General features: G+C 36.8%; 1 protein-coding gene across 2 annotated transcripts in view; it reads left to right on the top strand.

The window, feature by feature from the left end:
• Positions 1–11,918, top strand: part of LOC136863962 (dual specificity protein phosphatase CDC14C) — a 451,301-nt gene extending 439,383 nt beyond the window's left edge. The window contains exons 12-13 of one of the 2 annotated variants that reach the window (XM_068226497.1): positions 10,065–10,265; positions 11,841–11,918. In XM_068226497.1, coding sequence (XP_068082598.1) covers positions 10,065–10,265; positions 11,841–11,859 — 220 coding nt within the window. In that variant the 3' untranslated portion in view covers positions 11,860–11,918. Of the gene's footprint in view, positions 1–5,058; positions 7,045–10,064; positions 10,266–11,840 lie in introns of those variants that run through there. The other variant, XM_068226496.1, reaches the window with a different exon arrangement.
• Positions 11,919–14,058: the final 2,140 nt, after the last annotated feature.

Here is a 14,058-nt window from a genome sequence, read left to right as displayed (position 1 = left end):
TCCCACTATTAGACACTTCATGATTATATTATAATTCAGTGAGTATATTGTAATGTATTGAATAGGTGGTTATAAATAAAAGAATTTTATAATTTTAATATTCCATACTCACCAGGAAAATTGTGTTATACCGGGGGGGGTTATCAGATACTGTAGGGTGATTATCTGCTAGGTCTTTCGCCACTAAAGCTATTAGCAATATTACACTGACTGACTGTTATTTGAATTGTAGTCTACTGCTGACACTCACGTAGATGACATTACCGCTGCAGTTATACAAAAGCTAACCTGTGAATAATGAGTACAACTTCTAATTAGTATACTATTAAAAACATTAATGTAGACACAATGCTGCACATGTGATTGTAGTCGGTTTCAAATGGGAAGATATTCCATTTGCGGTCATTTTAATGAAGTGAAAGTGTTTTGGTCTGGCGCAAATGATCTTTAACACAGTGAAATTTCCACAGAGTGCAATGCATCAAGCAGGTTTTAAGGCTTTAAATTGAAGTAACAGCAACTTATCATGTTTAGACTGATGCTTTAATGGCCAGATTAATAGACATGCTATATATATATATATATTTTTTTTTTTTTTTCTTGTGAAACAGCCAAAATTCAGGGAATCTGTATGTTTTGCAAAGACTATTCTCTGCGTCCTCAGAAGAGAAACTCTACCAAACCTGACTGCAGCTGTTCTGACAACTGTGCCGGGCTGAGTGGCTCAGACGGTTGAGGCACTGGTCTTCTGACCCCAACTTGGCAGGTTGGATCCTGGCTCAGTCCGGTGGTATTTGAAGGTGCTCAAATACGTCAGCCTCGTGTCGGTAGATTTACTGGCATGTAAAAGAACTCCTGCGGGACTAAATTCCGGCACCTCGGCGTCTCTGAAAACCGTAAAAGTAGTTAGTGGAATGTTAAGCCAATAACATTATTATTATTATTATTATTATTTTTTTTTGATTCGTTGTGCCCAGCTGTGGAGCGCGTTTGAACTTATTTTGCACAATGTTTCTTCTTCTTTTCTTCCCAATATCTCTTCATTTTTTCACTGTGTTCCTTTCTGCGTGTTTCTGTCCAGCCTGTATTTTTTCTTGTTGGTTTCTCTGCAAATTTATGTTTGTTTACTAAGCTTCTAAATTTCATTCTATCTTGAATGGTTTCGTCTTCAATACCCATTTCTTGTAGATCTTCATGAATTTCTGCTAACCAATTGTTGCGGATTTTCAGGGTTAGAGCTAGATTTAGAATTTTCTTTGTCAGCCTGTTGTTATCCATTCTGTGTAGGTGTCCGTAGAATTTTAGTCGTCTCTTTCTGATGGTATCTGTGATTTTTTTCTGTGAATTGAAAAATTTCGTGTGGTTTCTTTTTCATCCAAATTCCATTTTTGAACTTTGGTCCTAGGATTTTTCTGAGAATTTTCCTCTCTTGTTTCTCAATGCTTTTCATTTGTGACCTGCCGCCAATGATCAGTGTTTCAGATGCATAAAGTGCCTCTGGTTTGATGACTGTATTGTAGTGTCGTAATTTTGCATTTTTTGATATACATCTTTTGTTGTATCTGTTCCATGTGATTTTGTAAGCCCTTTGCAGTTTAGCAGTTCTTTCTTTGTTAGCTTCCTGATTTAACCCTGCTGGCTGAATCATTTCACCTAGATACTTGAATTTGTCTACTTGGGAAATTATTCCACAATTGGTGATTAATGGTTGATTGTCGAATCTTGATTTAGTTCCTTCCATAAACTGCGTCTTTTCAAATGAAATTTGAAGTCCGGTTTTTGCGGCTATTTCATTCAATTTTTCTATGGATTGGATTGCTTCTTGTCTGTTGTTCGAAAGGATCGCAAGGTCATCTGCGAAAGCTAAGCAGTCAAGGTGAATTTTGTCTTTAAGAAGTCTGCCAATGTTTATACCTTTAGTTTCTTTTCTCCATTCACGAATCACTTTTTCCAAAACTAAATTGAATAGTAGTTGGGATAGTCCATCTCCCTGTCGGACGCCAGTTCTGATTTCGAACGGTTCAGAAATTTCTCCCAAGAACTTAACTTTTGATGTTGTGTTGGTCAGAGTTTGTTTAATCAATTCCCTCGTTTTCCTGTCGACTTGAAATTCCTCTAGTATGTTGAACAGGGTCTGCCGATCTATGGAATCATATGCTTTTTTGAAGTCAACAAAGGTGATTACTGTTTGTTTGGTTTTGCGAATCTGTAGTATGGTTTTTAGGTTTAGGATTTGTTCTGCGCAGGATCTCCCTTTTCGGAATCCAGCCTGATAATCTCCGATCAGGTGGTCTGTTTGTTTCTCTAATCTATTAAGTAGAGCTTTAGAGAAGATTTTATATACGAGTGAGAGGAGAGAAATTCCTCTGTAGTTATTAATATCTGATTTGTCTCCTTTCTTGTGAAGCGGGTGAATCAATGCACATTTCCAATCCTCCGGAATTTCTTCAGAAAACCAAATGTCCTGTAAGATTTTTTGAATACTCTGGGCCAGTTTGTCACCACCAATTTTCAACATTTCAGCGATTATTCCATCTTCTCCTGGTGCTTTGTTGTCTTTTAAATCTCTGATTATTTGTTTGACTTCTTGTAATGTGGGGGGTTCTGAATCTGGATTAGGTGTTGGTTTTTCATAGGTGAATTGTTCCTTTGGAGATTCACAGTTTAAAAGGTCCATGAAATGGTTTGCTAGGAGTTCACAATTTCCCTTATTACTTGTTTCCAAAGTCCCATCTGTACGTTTGAAACAGAGACTAGGTTCCTGGTAATTGGATAATTCTTCTCTGAATGTTCTGTAGAAGTTCCGTGTATTGTTTTTCTTGAAATCTTCTTCTATTTCTACTAGTCTGTTTTGATCATATTTTCGTTTTTCAGATCTGATGATTTTTGAGGTTTGTTTCTGTGTTTTGAAGAATTCATCACGATTTTGATCAGTTTTATGGGAACTCCAGTTTAGCCAGGACCTAATTCTGACTTCTATGGCCTTGTCACAGGTGTCATTCCACCACCTGTGTTTGCGTTTCCTTGGGGGATTGCTGATGTTTTGTGAAGCTTTCAAGAGTGTGTCCTTGAGTTCTAGCCAGTTTGAAGGAGCATCGTTGGAGATATTCGCAAGGAAATTGTCTGAGTTCTGTCTCAGAAATTCAGGGTCGATTCTTGGGTTTCTGATTGTTTTGGTTTTCTTCCTGTTGGGTTGAAACTTTACTTTAACAAGAGATAGGTGGTGGTCGGAGTCAATAATTCCCTTTTTGACTTTAACGTTCATAATTTCTTTTTGGTTTTTCTTGGAAATAGCCACATGGTCTAGTTGAAATTCTCCTAAATGCATGTTCGGGGATCTCCATGTCATTTTCTTTTGTGGAAGTGCCAGGAAATGGGTTGACATCAATTTTAGATCGAAATTCTCGCAGAAGCCAATTAAACGTTCTCCATTTTTATTGGTTCTTTTGTGAGCAGGGTAAAGTCCTACGATGGTCCTAAATTTCTTCTCTTTGCCAATTTGTGCGTTGAAGTCCCCCAGCAGAATTTTGACATGATGTTTTGGAACTTTGGCTGTAGTTTCTTCTAGTAATTCCCAGAAGTCATCTACCTTCTGTGGGTCTTTTTGATTGTAATTGTTTGTTGGTGCATGTGCATTGATTAGTGTATAAGCTTTGTTTCCTGATTTGATTGTCATTAGCGAAATTCTTTCAGAAGGAGATGTAAAGTATAATACCGAATTTGTGATATTTTTTCTCACTGCAAAACCAGTGCCAAATTGTAATATTTTGTTAGGGAGGAGGGTAGCTGGTTTACCTTTATAAATTCTATAGTTTCCTGATTCAAAATGATTTTCGTCACTGTACCTAGTTTCTTGGAGTGCCAGAATTTGGATGTTGAGTTGGTCTAATGTGTCTGTTAAGTGCTTCAACTTTCCAATTTTGCGAAGCGTGTTGATGTTTAAAGTGCCAATAAAATGTTTTTCCTTTCGGCGAAGATATTTGGGAAGCTCCGATACATTCCCGCATGATGTTCTCGGTCCCCCAGAATCCGATGACCGAGAAAACCTAGTATGAATACTAGGGCCTGGGGTAGTAGTATCATTAACTGACGTTGCCATCATGCTAGTAAGTTGAAGATAATGGGGAGATTGATCTTTGTCAATCTCATAGTTACAACTAAGGTATTGAGCCTCAGAGGTTGTCTCAAGATGTTTTCTGGCTGTGCCTGTTCTTGATCCGCGAGAGGTATTTTATTTCCCTCAAGCCCTCCGGACAAGTCCGGCGAGCCCCCCGATCCGCCACCTGGGACGCGCCCGATAGGGGAACAGGCAAAACCCCCACGGGATTATTATTATTATTATTATTATTATTATTATTATTATTATTATTATTATTATTATTATTATTATTATTCTGACAACTGTACCAAACTATAGTATATCCAACGCATCGACACTGATTGTCAGACACCTTACGACACACCTAATACACACGGGTGATGATGTACTACAGTCTAGAGCACAATTTGCCCCTTTCCCATGACAAAACCTGAGGAATATGTCTAACAACATATTAGGCTCTAACTAGGAAGGGTTATGTTATAAGTCTACCTGTTTGTCATGTTGGAAAATAACTGTGTCAGTTTAGAACAGTTTTCCTCAGTTTAGAACAGTTTTCCTCTTATTGAGATTTAAAACAATCGGTGGATGACTCAAAATCTGACCACTGAAGCTAGTTTCTTGTGTATTTGTATCTACATTCAGCATCTTTTCTTTACTTCTCATTCTTATAAGCCTTTGTCCTCCAAAAGAACAACATTTTTCCTCATTGTAATGGTTCTTCTAGCTTCCACGTAGAAAGCTACTACTCATTTTGAGTGTCTGCATCATAGTCATTAGAAGTAAAGTACACTTCTGTGAAACCAAAGTATCCTTTAAATCTATTAACATTAAACTCAAAGTACAACCTCTTCAGTCTCAATTCTTCTCTTCTTCTTCTTCTTCACTGAAAAGTCAAGTTTCCACTATAAATTTGGATAACATTCCTTTAGAAATTCTCGGAAATTTTCTGATTCCAGGAAGGGTCTGAAATCTCCCTTGCCTACAGCGGTTAATCGGGGTCAGCAGCCTGAATTACAGGCTGCCCCGCACCGTCAACAAACACACCCTGCAGAGCTGTATCGTTGTGGAGGGAAAAGCTACAAGTGTCGAGGAAAAACGCTTCCAGTGGTTCCTGAGAACCTATTGACTACTCCTCTCTTCGTATTACAGTAATTTGATACACCAGGACCCTTTGCCAGTTGTCTTCTTTCTTCAGCATGTGTGGGAAAATTCATTGCCTGGTTCCTGATGTTTTTAGTCAAAAGCTGTGGTAAGAGGTGGTCTCTGAAGATTTCATTCTTCGTGGATATTTAGAAGAATAGTTGCGGAATGCAGTGCTTGTAATATATACATTCGACTGTAAATGAAATTATACTCTAGAGTAACAATCGTGAATTAAAGCTCTCTCCTACCAACCTGAGATTTTACCAAGCTTTTAAGCTGTTACATCTGATTGCAGTGAATTCCTTATTTTTTTTTTATATTTCTAGCGTACAAGAGTTAAAAAGTTATTTGCCATATGAGCCAGTTTATTCCATTTTTTGGGCATAAAATATAAATTTAATTTTTGCCTTAGCTAGGCATGCAGCAGGTTTAAGGATTACTTTTCTCTCACTGAATTTTCATTCCTAGATGGTCCCTATGATGTCAGATCAGATTTAAAAATGGAAATATGGTACCATTTGTTCAGGTTTTTACGTAACAGTCCTGGAATTACTCGTGTCTGATGTTGTGCAGTATGCTAAAGTACATACAGAACTTCACATGCCCTGTGGAATTTGTGGTAATGTTCTTGGCAGAAGAAGCTGTAAATCTTCTTTCTGTCTCTTGTAGAATTATTTATGATGTAATTCTGAAAGAAAATTGAATTTTGTTTACAACTATGTTGATCTTTAGGAAGATTTCTTCCTTTTCTTCTGCTTTTGGGTTAAATCATAAAGGTATGAGATATAAGAAGAATGGAAGAATGAGAAGTAAAAGAGCTATTGCTTCATTTGAATTGATATAATGCATTGAGGATGGAATATTCTTTAAGGAAAATTATGTACCTAACTGATAGAAAAATAGTTGTGAAGCAGTCCTTAGTGGTAGCAGTTTGCTTCTGGTCACAATTTTATATAGTTTCTTAACACATTGAACACTGGGCCTGAACATTGCTTGGGCTCCCTCATTTATTGCCATATACAGTGTCCGAGTAGTGCTCGGGCTTGATTTTCTTGACTACAAATCATCTCATGCTGGAAATATGTCCATGTCTTTACTGGTAAACATGAATGACAGCATTACAGTTCTGCGTACTGCTGCTAAATGGTAGTACTGACCCTTGCTGGATGGAATACAAATGTTTGTTTTGAAAAATAGCAAGGATGTGTTCTTCATACCTTGTCTTTCTGCTCATCCCTACGATGGCATCACAGTGTCTTGACTCTCTCAGCGATGGTGCAATAAAAAATAGATTGCATTTACCAATTACAAGCATGATTTTAAATCATTAAAATATTTTTTAAAAGCTCCAAAATGTGATATATTGGGCCTCTTTCACATTTCATTGTAAAAAATCAGAGAAGTAAATGAGTTCAGTGCTGAGACGGATAATTATAGTTTCAGATACAACAAGGATAGTACATTTATCTCAAAAAGTGTTGAAATTATAAAGTCTCAAAATATGGCTAAAATGCTCAGTATAGAGCAGTTACCACATTACAAATATTCCAGTGTTCAACAATACAGGGAAAGATGATTTGTATAATAATATATTTAAATGAGTCAGATTGTGTTTGAACATAATTGTAATTCATTAAGTTGGTATGGCATATTTATAAAATAACTATCAGATGACACAGAAACCTGTTGCAGTAATTGAAGATATTTTCATAGTAATCACTAGAGCCCTTATTTGTTACAACTGTCAAATCACAAACTGTGTGTGGAAATATGCAATATAACATATTATTTTAAATACAGTTTTGAAATAATTTATTTGCTCTGCAGAGAACCTCATTCAACTTGACTTGTTTCCTTTAGCTCCCTTCTCTCAATCTATTGCTCATGATCCTCCCCACCTCTCTCCACTTTTTCCTGTTGTTGACCTCCATGCTTTGTGGTATGTTTCCAATTAAATACTTCTTTGTCATAGGGTGATATCAATAAAACTGTGCAAAATATCAGGAGAAAACTCCCAGAGTAAAAAAAAAAAGTCTACTCTTTTGAAAGAGCAGTGTCTCGTTTTTGTCTCAATAAAATGTGCTCACATGTACAGAGAGTTTTCTCACCTACGCAGTAGGAATTTATTCCGTTTTATCACTACCTCGCAGCTTGGCACAGATGTATAGACGAATCACTAGTACAGTTTGGAAGTAACATAAAGAAAGTGTATGATAAGATTGCCATTAAAATTTCAAACATTACGATGAGCAGTACAGAAGAACAATGTAAGATTGAATCGCAAACATGTTTCGTAGACATTGTAAAAGAACATCCCATAGTCTTTGGGAAATCACCTATCAGTCACCACTGGTCTGCATTTACGGCAGTTGCCCAGGTGTCTGATTCCCTATCAGTTAATTGCCTAGTATTTTCTTAAATAATTTTTAAAAATTTTGAAATTTATCAAACACCTCCCATGGTAATTATTCCAGTCCCTAACTCTTCCTGGAAATGAAATCTGCCCCAGTTTGTCATATTGAATTCCAACTTTATCTTCATATTGTGATCTTTTCTACTTTTAGGAACTCCATTCAAACTTACTCATCTGCTAATATCATTCCATGCCATCTCTCCACTGACAGCTCAGAACGTACCCATTCATTCGAGCAGCTCATCTCATTATTCCCAATTCTTCCCATCCCAAGGATTACAACAATTTTGTAATGCTACTCTTTTGTCAGAAACTACACCCAAAAAAAATCAAACTGCTTTTCTTCAGATTTTTCCATTTCTTGAATCATCCCATAATCCTGGTGAGGGTCTCTTACATGGGAAAATACTCTAGTTGTGATCCTTTACATCCTTACTACAACCCCTAAATACACTCATAACCATATGAAGAGATCTCTGCCCTTTATTTACAGTCACATTTATGTGATTACTACAATGAAGATCTTACCTTATATTAACACCTAGGTACTGAGAATGGTCCCCATGAGGAACTTTCACCCCATCAGTGCAGTAATTAAAACTGAGAAGACTTTTCCTCATTTTGAAAAACACAACCTGACTTTTCACCCCCTGCCTTCTGTCCATCTCACAACATTATCAAGGTGTTTTTGCAGTCACTCACAATCTTGTAACTTATTTAGTAATATATACAGTATAACTTCATCCACAAGAAGCCTTTTATCTGATTCCATTTCTTTACTCATATAATTTATATACATTTAAGAAAACATGAAGGTCCAATAATATTGCCTCGAGGAATTCCCCTCTTAATGATTACAAGATTAGATAATGCTTCACCCACTCCAATTCTCGGAGTTCTCTTTTCTAGAAATATTGCCACACATTCAGTCACTGTATTGTCTAGTCTGGTTGCACTAATTTTTGTCAGTAGTCTCCCATGATCTACCATATTGAAAGCCTTAGGGAATTCACCAGCATTGGACAGTTGCTTAACAAATTTTTCTGTAGTTACATCCCAAGAATGTATAAGTTCATTTTTATTCTACGATTAACATATATTATTTGTATGGAGTGTGATCTAATCAAATAATCCTTTGATTCATTGTTTTTTGCACACACACACACACACACACACACAATGCATTTGAAATTGGCTGAAGGGGATCAGAAAAGCAGTGTAAGACCAGAGAATGATAGACGTGTTGTCTAATGATTTCTTGGTAACAGATGTATAAAGAGCTAAGGTCTTAATGCTAGGTGCAAATGAAGAATTTTAGTGACACTACAGAGAAACTTATAGAGTGATTGCTGATAGCTGTAACAACCTATGCCACTGCATGTTCTCTGGGGTAGTTAAGTCTGTTCATATTCAGTTTTCTTGCTTTTTGCCATGAATAAGTATAGCAGCAGCAGCATGGATTTTTTTTTTTTTTTTTTTAAGGAATAGTATAGTTGGCCACTATCTGCTGTAGTTGGGGAATAGTAGTACTGTGGCATGTACAGACCTAATTCCTTATTTGAATTTTTAGTGTAAGTTGAATATATTGTAACTGATGTGCCTTTTGGAGGATTCATTTGTTAGTGAAAGTTGATCTCTTTGAAATGACTGCTATTTCTAGCTCCACTTTTGGTTTTAAATTATGATGTTTGAAATTTCTAACAGCTTTCACCTTTGTCCATAATTTCTATGTTATTGAAGAATTAAGAGTTGTCTGCTAATGACAGATGCACAGAGCATTAAAGACGGTTGAGTTTATGTAAAGTAAGGAAGGCATGCAGCAATGTTCATCTAGCTTTATGCCAAAGATATATCTTTAAAGAATGATCGAACACTATAGTGAAATTTCCTTGAAATGCAAGACCAACAGGATATTTTCCTATTATTTTGGTAAACTAGTGTGAAGTTTTCTCAGTTTTATGACTATTCTGCGTAGTATTCAGGATTGACTCAATGTAGTTTGAACCTCGAAAGTTTAGTGTTGTTAGTTGTATGTTTTTGTTAAAAAGTACCAATACCTTTCCCTTTCTTAAAACTAAAATATAAGGCTCTCTGTATTTAAGTTCTCTGAAAATTTACTAAACCTATTTCATATCCTTTGTGCATTTTATTTCCTGTCGTTTTGGAGTATGTACTAATTTTTATATCCCATCTAGAATCTTTATATCTTATGGATTTGAACAACCTGCACACCTTCATTGAAATTAAACTATAGGCAATCTATTCTGCAACTGGCAGCTGCATTGTGGATCTTTTCGTTGGTCCGTTGAAACATCTAGGCACCATTGGTGGTGCTATTTTCTAGATGCCGCTTGTGAAACGTTTATAGACATTTAATTTTCTTCCCTTTCTTTCTTTCTTTCCTAGAAATACTTGGCTCCTGAACTCAATGTATGGATCAAATCGTTCGCTAAACATCAGCAAGGTAACCCTAACCCATCCCACGAGACCTGTCACTCGCGCTGCAGTGAAAGCGACGCCCACCACTTCCAGTCCCTCTCCATCATCCAGCCTGGGCATGACATTGCGCAGTGCTGACCGGGTCTCCAGATATCATACCATTCGCCAGTAAGTGCGTGCTTGCGTGCTGCCTTACTTCCACAGTGCATGCTGTAGTTAAGTTTTCTGTTCCTGTATTGCTTCTTTATATTCAGCACAATAGATCATTTTATCAAATCAATTGAACCCTCCCTTAGAAAGAGGACTTGATTTTTAATATTTTTTGTTTTCATATTACAGCAGTTTTTGGCACTCATTTTAAGTTAGCCTAACTGGTTGCATGGATGAGCAAATTTCTAGTAGTACAATGAAATAGGTCGAAGAAATCTTGGTGTTATCCTTTGTGAACGAGGTCAGGATATATAGAATACTTTATTGTATTCTCAACTGAGGAAGGACTTCATTTCTTATTTTTGTGTGCAAGTGTTAGCTGGTCTGGATTTGGCAGTTTGCACTCCATATTTGTGCTGTTCGTTATGATATTCATAAATTATGAAAATTAAATGCGTGTTGGTTATTTCACTAGTAATTTGTATCATTTTCTTCTTTTTTATTCCATTTTTAGAGCTATTTGACTTGAAATCTCAATTATCTGACTTGCAGTTGTGGAGAAATAGTCAGAAAATAATGTAAATGAGTTGATATTGAATTTTTGTTCTTCTGTAAGATCAACATGAAAATCCAATTCAGGAATTATTTTTCCTTTCCTTATACTGGTGATGAAATTTGATGTTAATGCATTTTAGTAACCAGTGGATCAAATGAGCTTCTCAGTGAGATATAAAAGTTCCCTTAAAGTGTATAGAGTGTGAACAAGCTTTATAGTTCTAACATTAAGCACTACTTCATTTCATTTATTGAGGCCAACTTTTGGGACACAGTTGCTTAATCATTGGTCTTCTGCACCCAAGATACCAGGTTCAATCCTGGTTAAAGCTGGTAGTCTTTCTTAATGTTAAAATGAATCAACTCTGTCATTGGCTTCCAGCACATTAAAGATATAATGCAAAATAATTTTGCCTTAAGACTGTATCAATCACAGTCATTATCATCAACATTTTGCAAGCTATATTCTGTCAGAATAATTATGTATACCTTCACCAATCAGTACCAAATATCTTTTGCCAGACACTGCAATTATTCACTGCCATTTTTAAAAGAAACTAGATTATTTTGAATGGTGACAGCATGTAACCTTTTTTTTTTTTACTGTATAGCCATATTGAGTTGGTTCTTTTGATATCTGCTTCTTGGATTTGAAGACAACAGGCAGGCTAGTTAACTTGTTATGGTTTTGAGTAATTTCTCTCTGAAACGTTTTTGATACCTTGAAACATTTTTTCATTCATATGTCCTTCCCCTTACAAAGTCACCTATAACTTCATCCCCAAAATGCCATTATATGTGGACTGGTGTGAGTTGAATTGCATAATATCTGACTTCATCTGATGTTCTGCTTAATTTTTCTAACTCCTTTGTTGAGTAATAGAAGTATTAACACTACAATTAACCTCATTTAAATGATATTTGAATCCATTCAAGCACATTGTACTTTCTTTTAATATTTTACCGTAAGCTCTATTGATTTTTTTATTTTTATTTTCTCCCACATATCCTTGTTTTTCACAGTTGTAATCTTTCCAGAATGCCAGCGAAACTTTAATATGGATACAGCAGTTGGTACAAGTGTGAAATTCTTTTGTCTGCCTGGCAGTGTTCAACAAGCATGGTTTGTAAGCCCTGAAAGTGGATGAATAAATTAAATTCTAAACGAGCAATATACAGTATAATGCACTAATGTATTGTAGAGTGTTGTGGGACACTTTGGGCTTTACTTCCTGCAGTAAGTGTCGTATAGACGAAGCATAAGCCCAGTACTTCCCCAAGAATTAATTTTACAAGGAATATTCAGTGCTGCTGCTGCTTCTATTAGAATGTTTGAATATTTTTAGTTGTACTTTTATGTAAGGCCTCATGAGCCATGGCTTGTAATTGTGACAGACTAGTTTGTGATTATATGATTATAATATACGTTTACAAAATAGAACATAGACAATTATAAAACATTTAATATGGCTTAGTAACAGGCCGTATTAGCTTATATAAACGTATCACTATGTACAGTAATAATTTATCTGTTGTAAGATAGAATTCTTTCACCAAGCAAGTTGGCTATGCAATACAGATTGTGCGGCAGTAAGCTTGAATTCTGGAGATCATGAGTAGAGACGGGAATTTGCCTATTTGCCTATTTTATTCCTGTGTTCAGAAATGTAGGCTTTTGAGATATAAATCCGTTTCAGGTTCCTTTAAGCTAGATATAGCTGGTTTTATTGTGCCTATAAATGTCTATTTCAGGGGTTTGTGCCTATTTGGAGTATAATTGCCTATTTGATGCCTTTTTAATCTCTCTTAAGGAAGCCGGTTTTCTTCCAGTGAATTATATTGTAACTGATGTGCTCGACAGTATTATCTTCTCATTTCTCAAGATTTGTTTACCCCACGAACAAAAATGGGAATTCTTGGAAGTCACCAGAAATAGTTCTTGGGAAATTTCCGTCAGGAGAAACAAGGAACAATTTGACCTTGAAGCCTTCAAACCCTCCAAAATTCTAAGACATATGCGAGAACCAATCAACGTCGAACCCTTATACCTCCTTCTCGATGTGAATTGTTGTACGCGTACGCTTTACCTTCAGAACGTGTTGTGGTTTATTTTGAAGAAGACGGGTGTCTGTGGCAATGCCCGAAGAAAAATCATCGGGCGAGTTGGATGTGCGCTTTGGGGTGTGCAGCTGTGAGCTTGCATCCGGGAGATAGTGGGTTCGAGTCCCACTGTCGGCAGCCCTGAAGATGGTTTTCCGTGGTTTCCCATTTTCACACCAGGCAATTGCTGGGGCTGTACCTTAATTAAGGCCATGGTCGCTTCCTTCCCACTCCTAGGCCTTTCCCATCCTATCGTCCCCATAAAACCTATCTGTGTCGGCGTGGCGTAAAATATATAATTGCAAAGAAAAATTGTCGAAGTCGTACTGTCTGAAGCGGTGGATCACAGGGGATCCCAATTGCACTACGGATGGAAAGGTAGTCTTCTGCCAAGCTTGGTAAGTTCGTTTGTTCCTTTTATCTTTTTTTGTAACTGAACTACGATCGCATTTCATTGTAGCATTTATAGGCCTATTAATTTACGTATTGTGGAAAGTTATTTTGTTGCAATGCTATATTAGTCGTGAACTTTCAATAATTTATATTACTAAAATATAGATAATCATTTTATTACTAAACGAGGAGCTAGAAAGCCGATGGTCTCCTGTCACAGAGTGGATGAAAATTAAAAATCGGTAATTTGAACTTTGATTCAATTCCCACGAAAATAGAGATTTACAACTGAAATACTTTATTTCTGTCTGTCTGTCTGTCTGTCTGTCTGTCTGTCTGTCTGTCTGTCTGTCTGTCTGTCTGTCTGTCTGTCTGTCTGTCTTTCGTTCTTTCTTAATCTGTTTACCCTCCAGGGTAGGTTTTTTCCTCGGACTCAGCGAAGGATCCCACCTCTACCGTGTCAAGGGCAGTGTCCTGGAGCGTGAGACTTTGGGTCGGGGAATAAACCGGGGAGGAGGACTAGTACCTTTCCCCAACAGCCTCATCTTCTATGTTGAACAGGGGCCTTGTGAAGGCATGGGAAGATTGGAAGGGACAGGCAAATAAGAGGGAAGGAAGTGGCCGCGTCTTTAAGTTAGGTATCATCTCGGCATTTCCCTGAGGAGAAGTGCGAAACCACAGAAAACCACTTCGAGGATGGCTGAGGTGGGAATTTTATTTTTTGCTAGCGGATTTACGTCGCACTGACACAGATAGGTCTTAT

This window comes from Anabrus simplex, chromosome 2 (assembly GCF_040414725.1).
Source record: "Anabrus simplex isolate iqAnaSimp1 chromosome 2, ASM4041472v1, whole genome shotgun sequence".
Taxonomy (NCBI): Eukaryota; Metazoa; Arthropoda; class Insecta; order Orthoptera; family Tettigoniidae; genus Anabrus; species Anabrus simplex.
The sequence above is the reverse complement of the archived record's forward strand: the minus strand, read 5'-3'. Positions and strand labels throughout refer to the sequence as shown.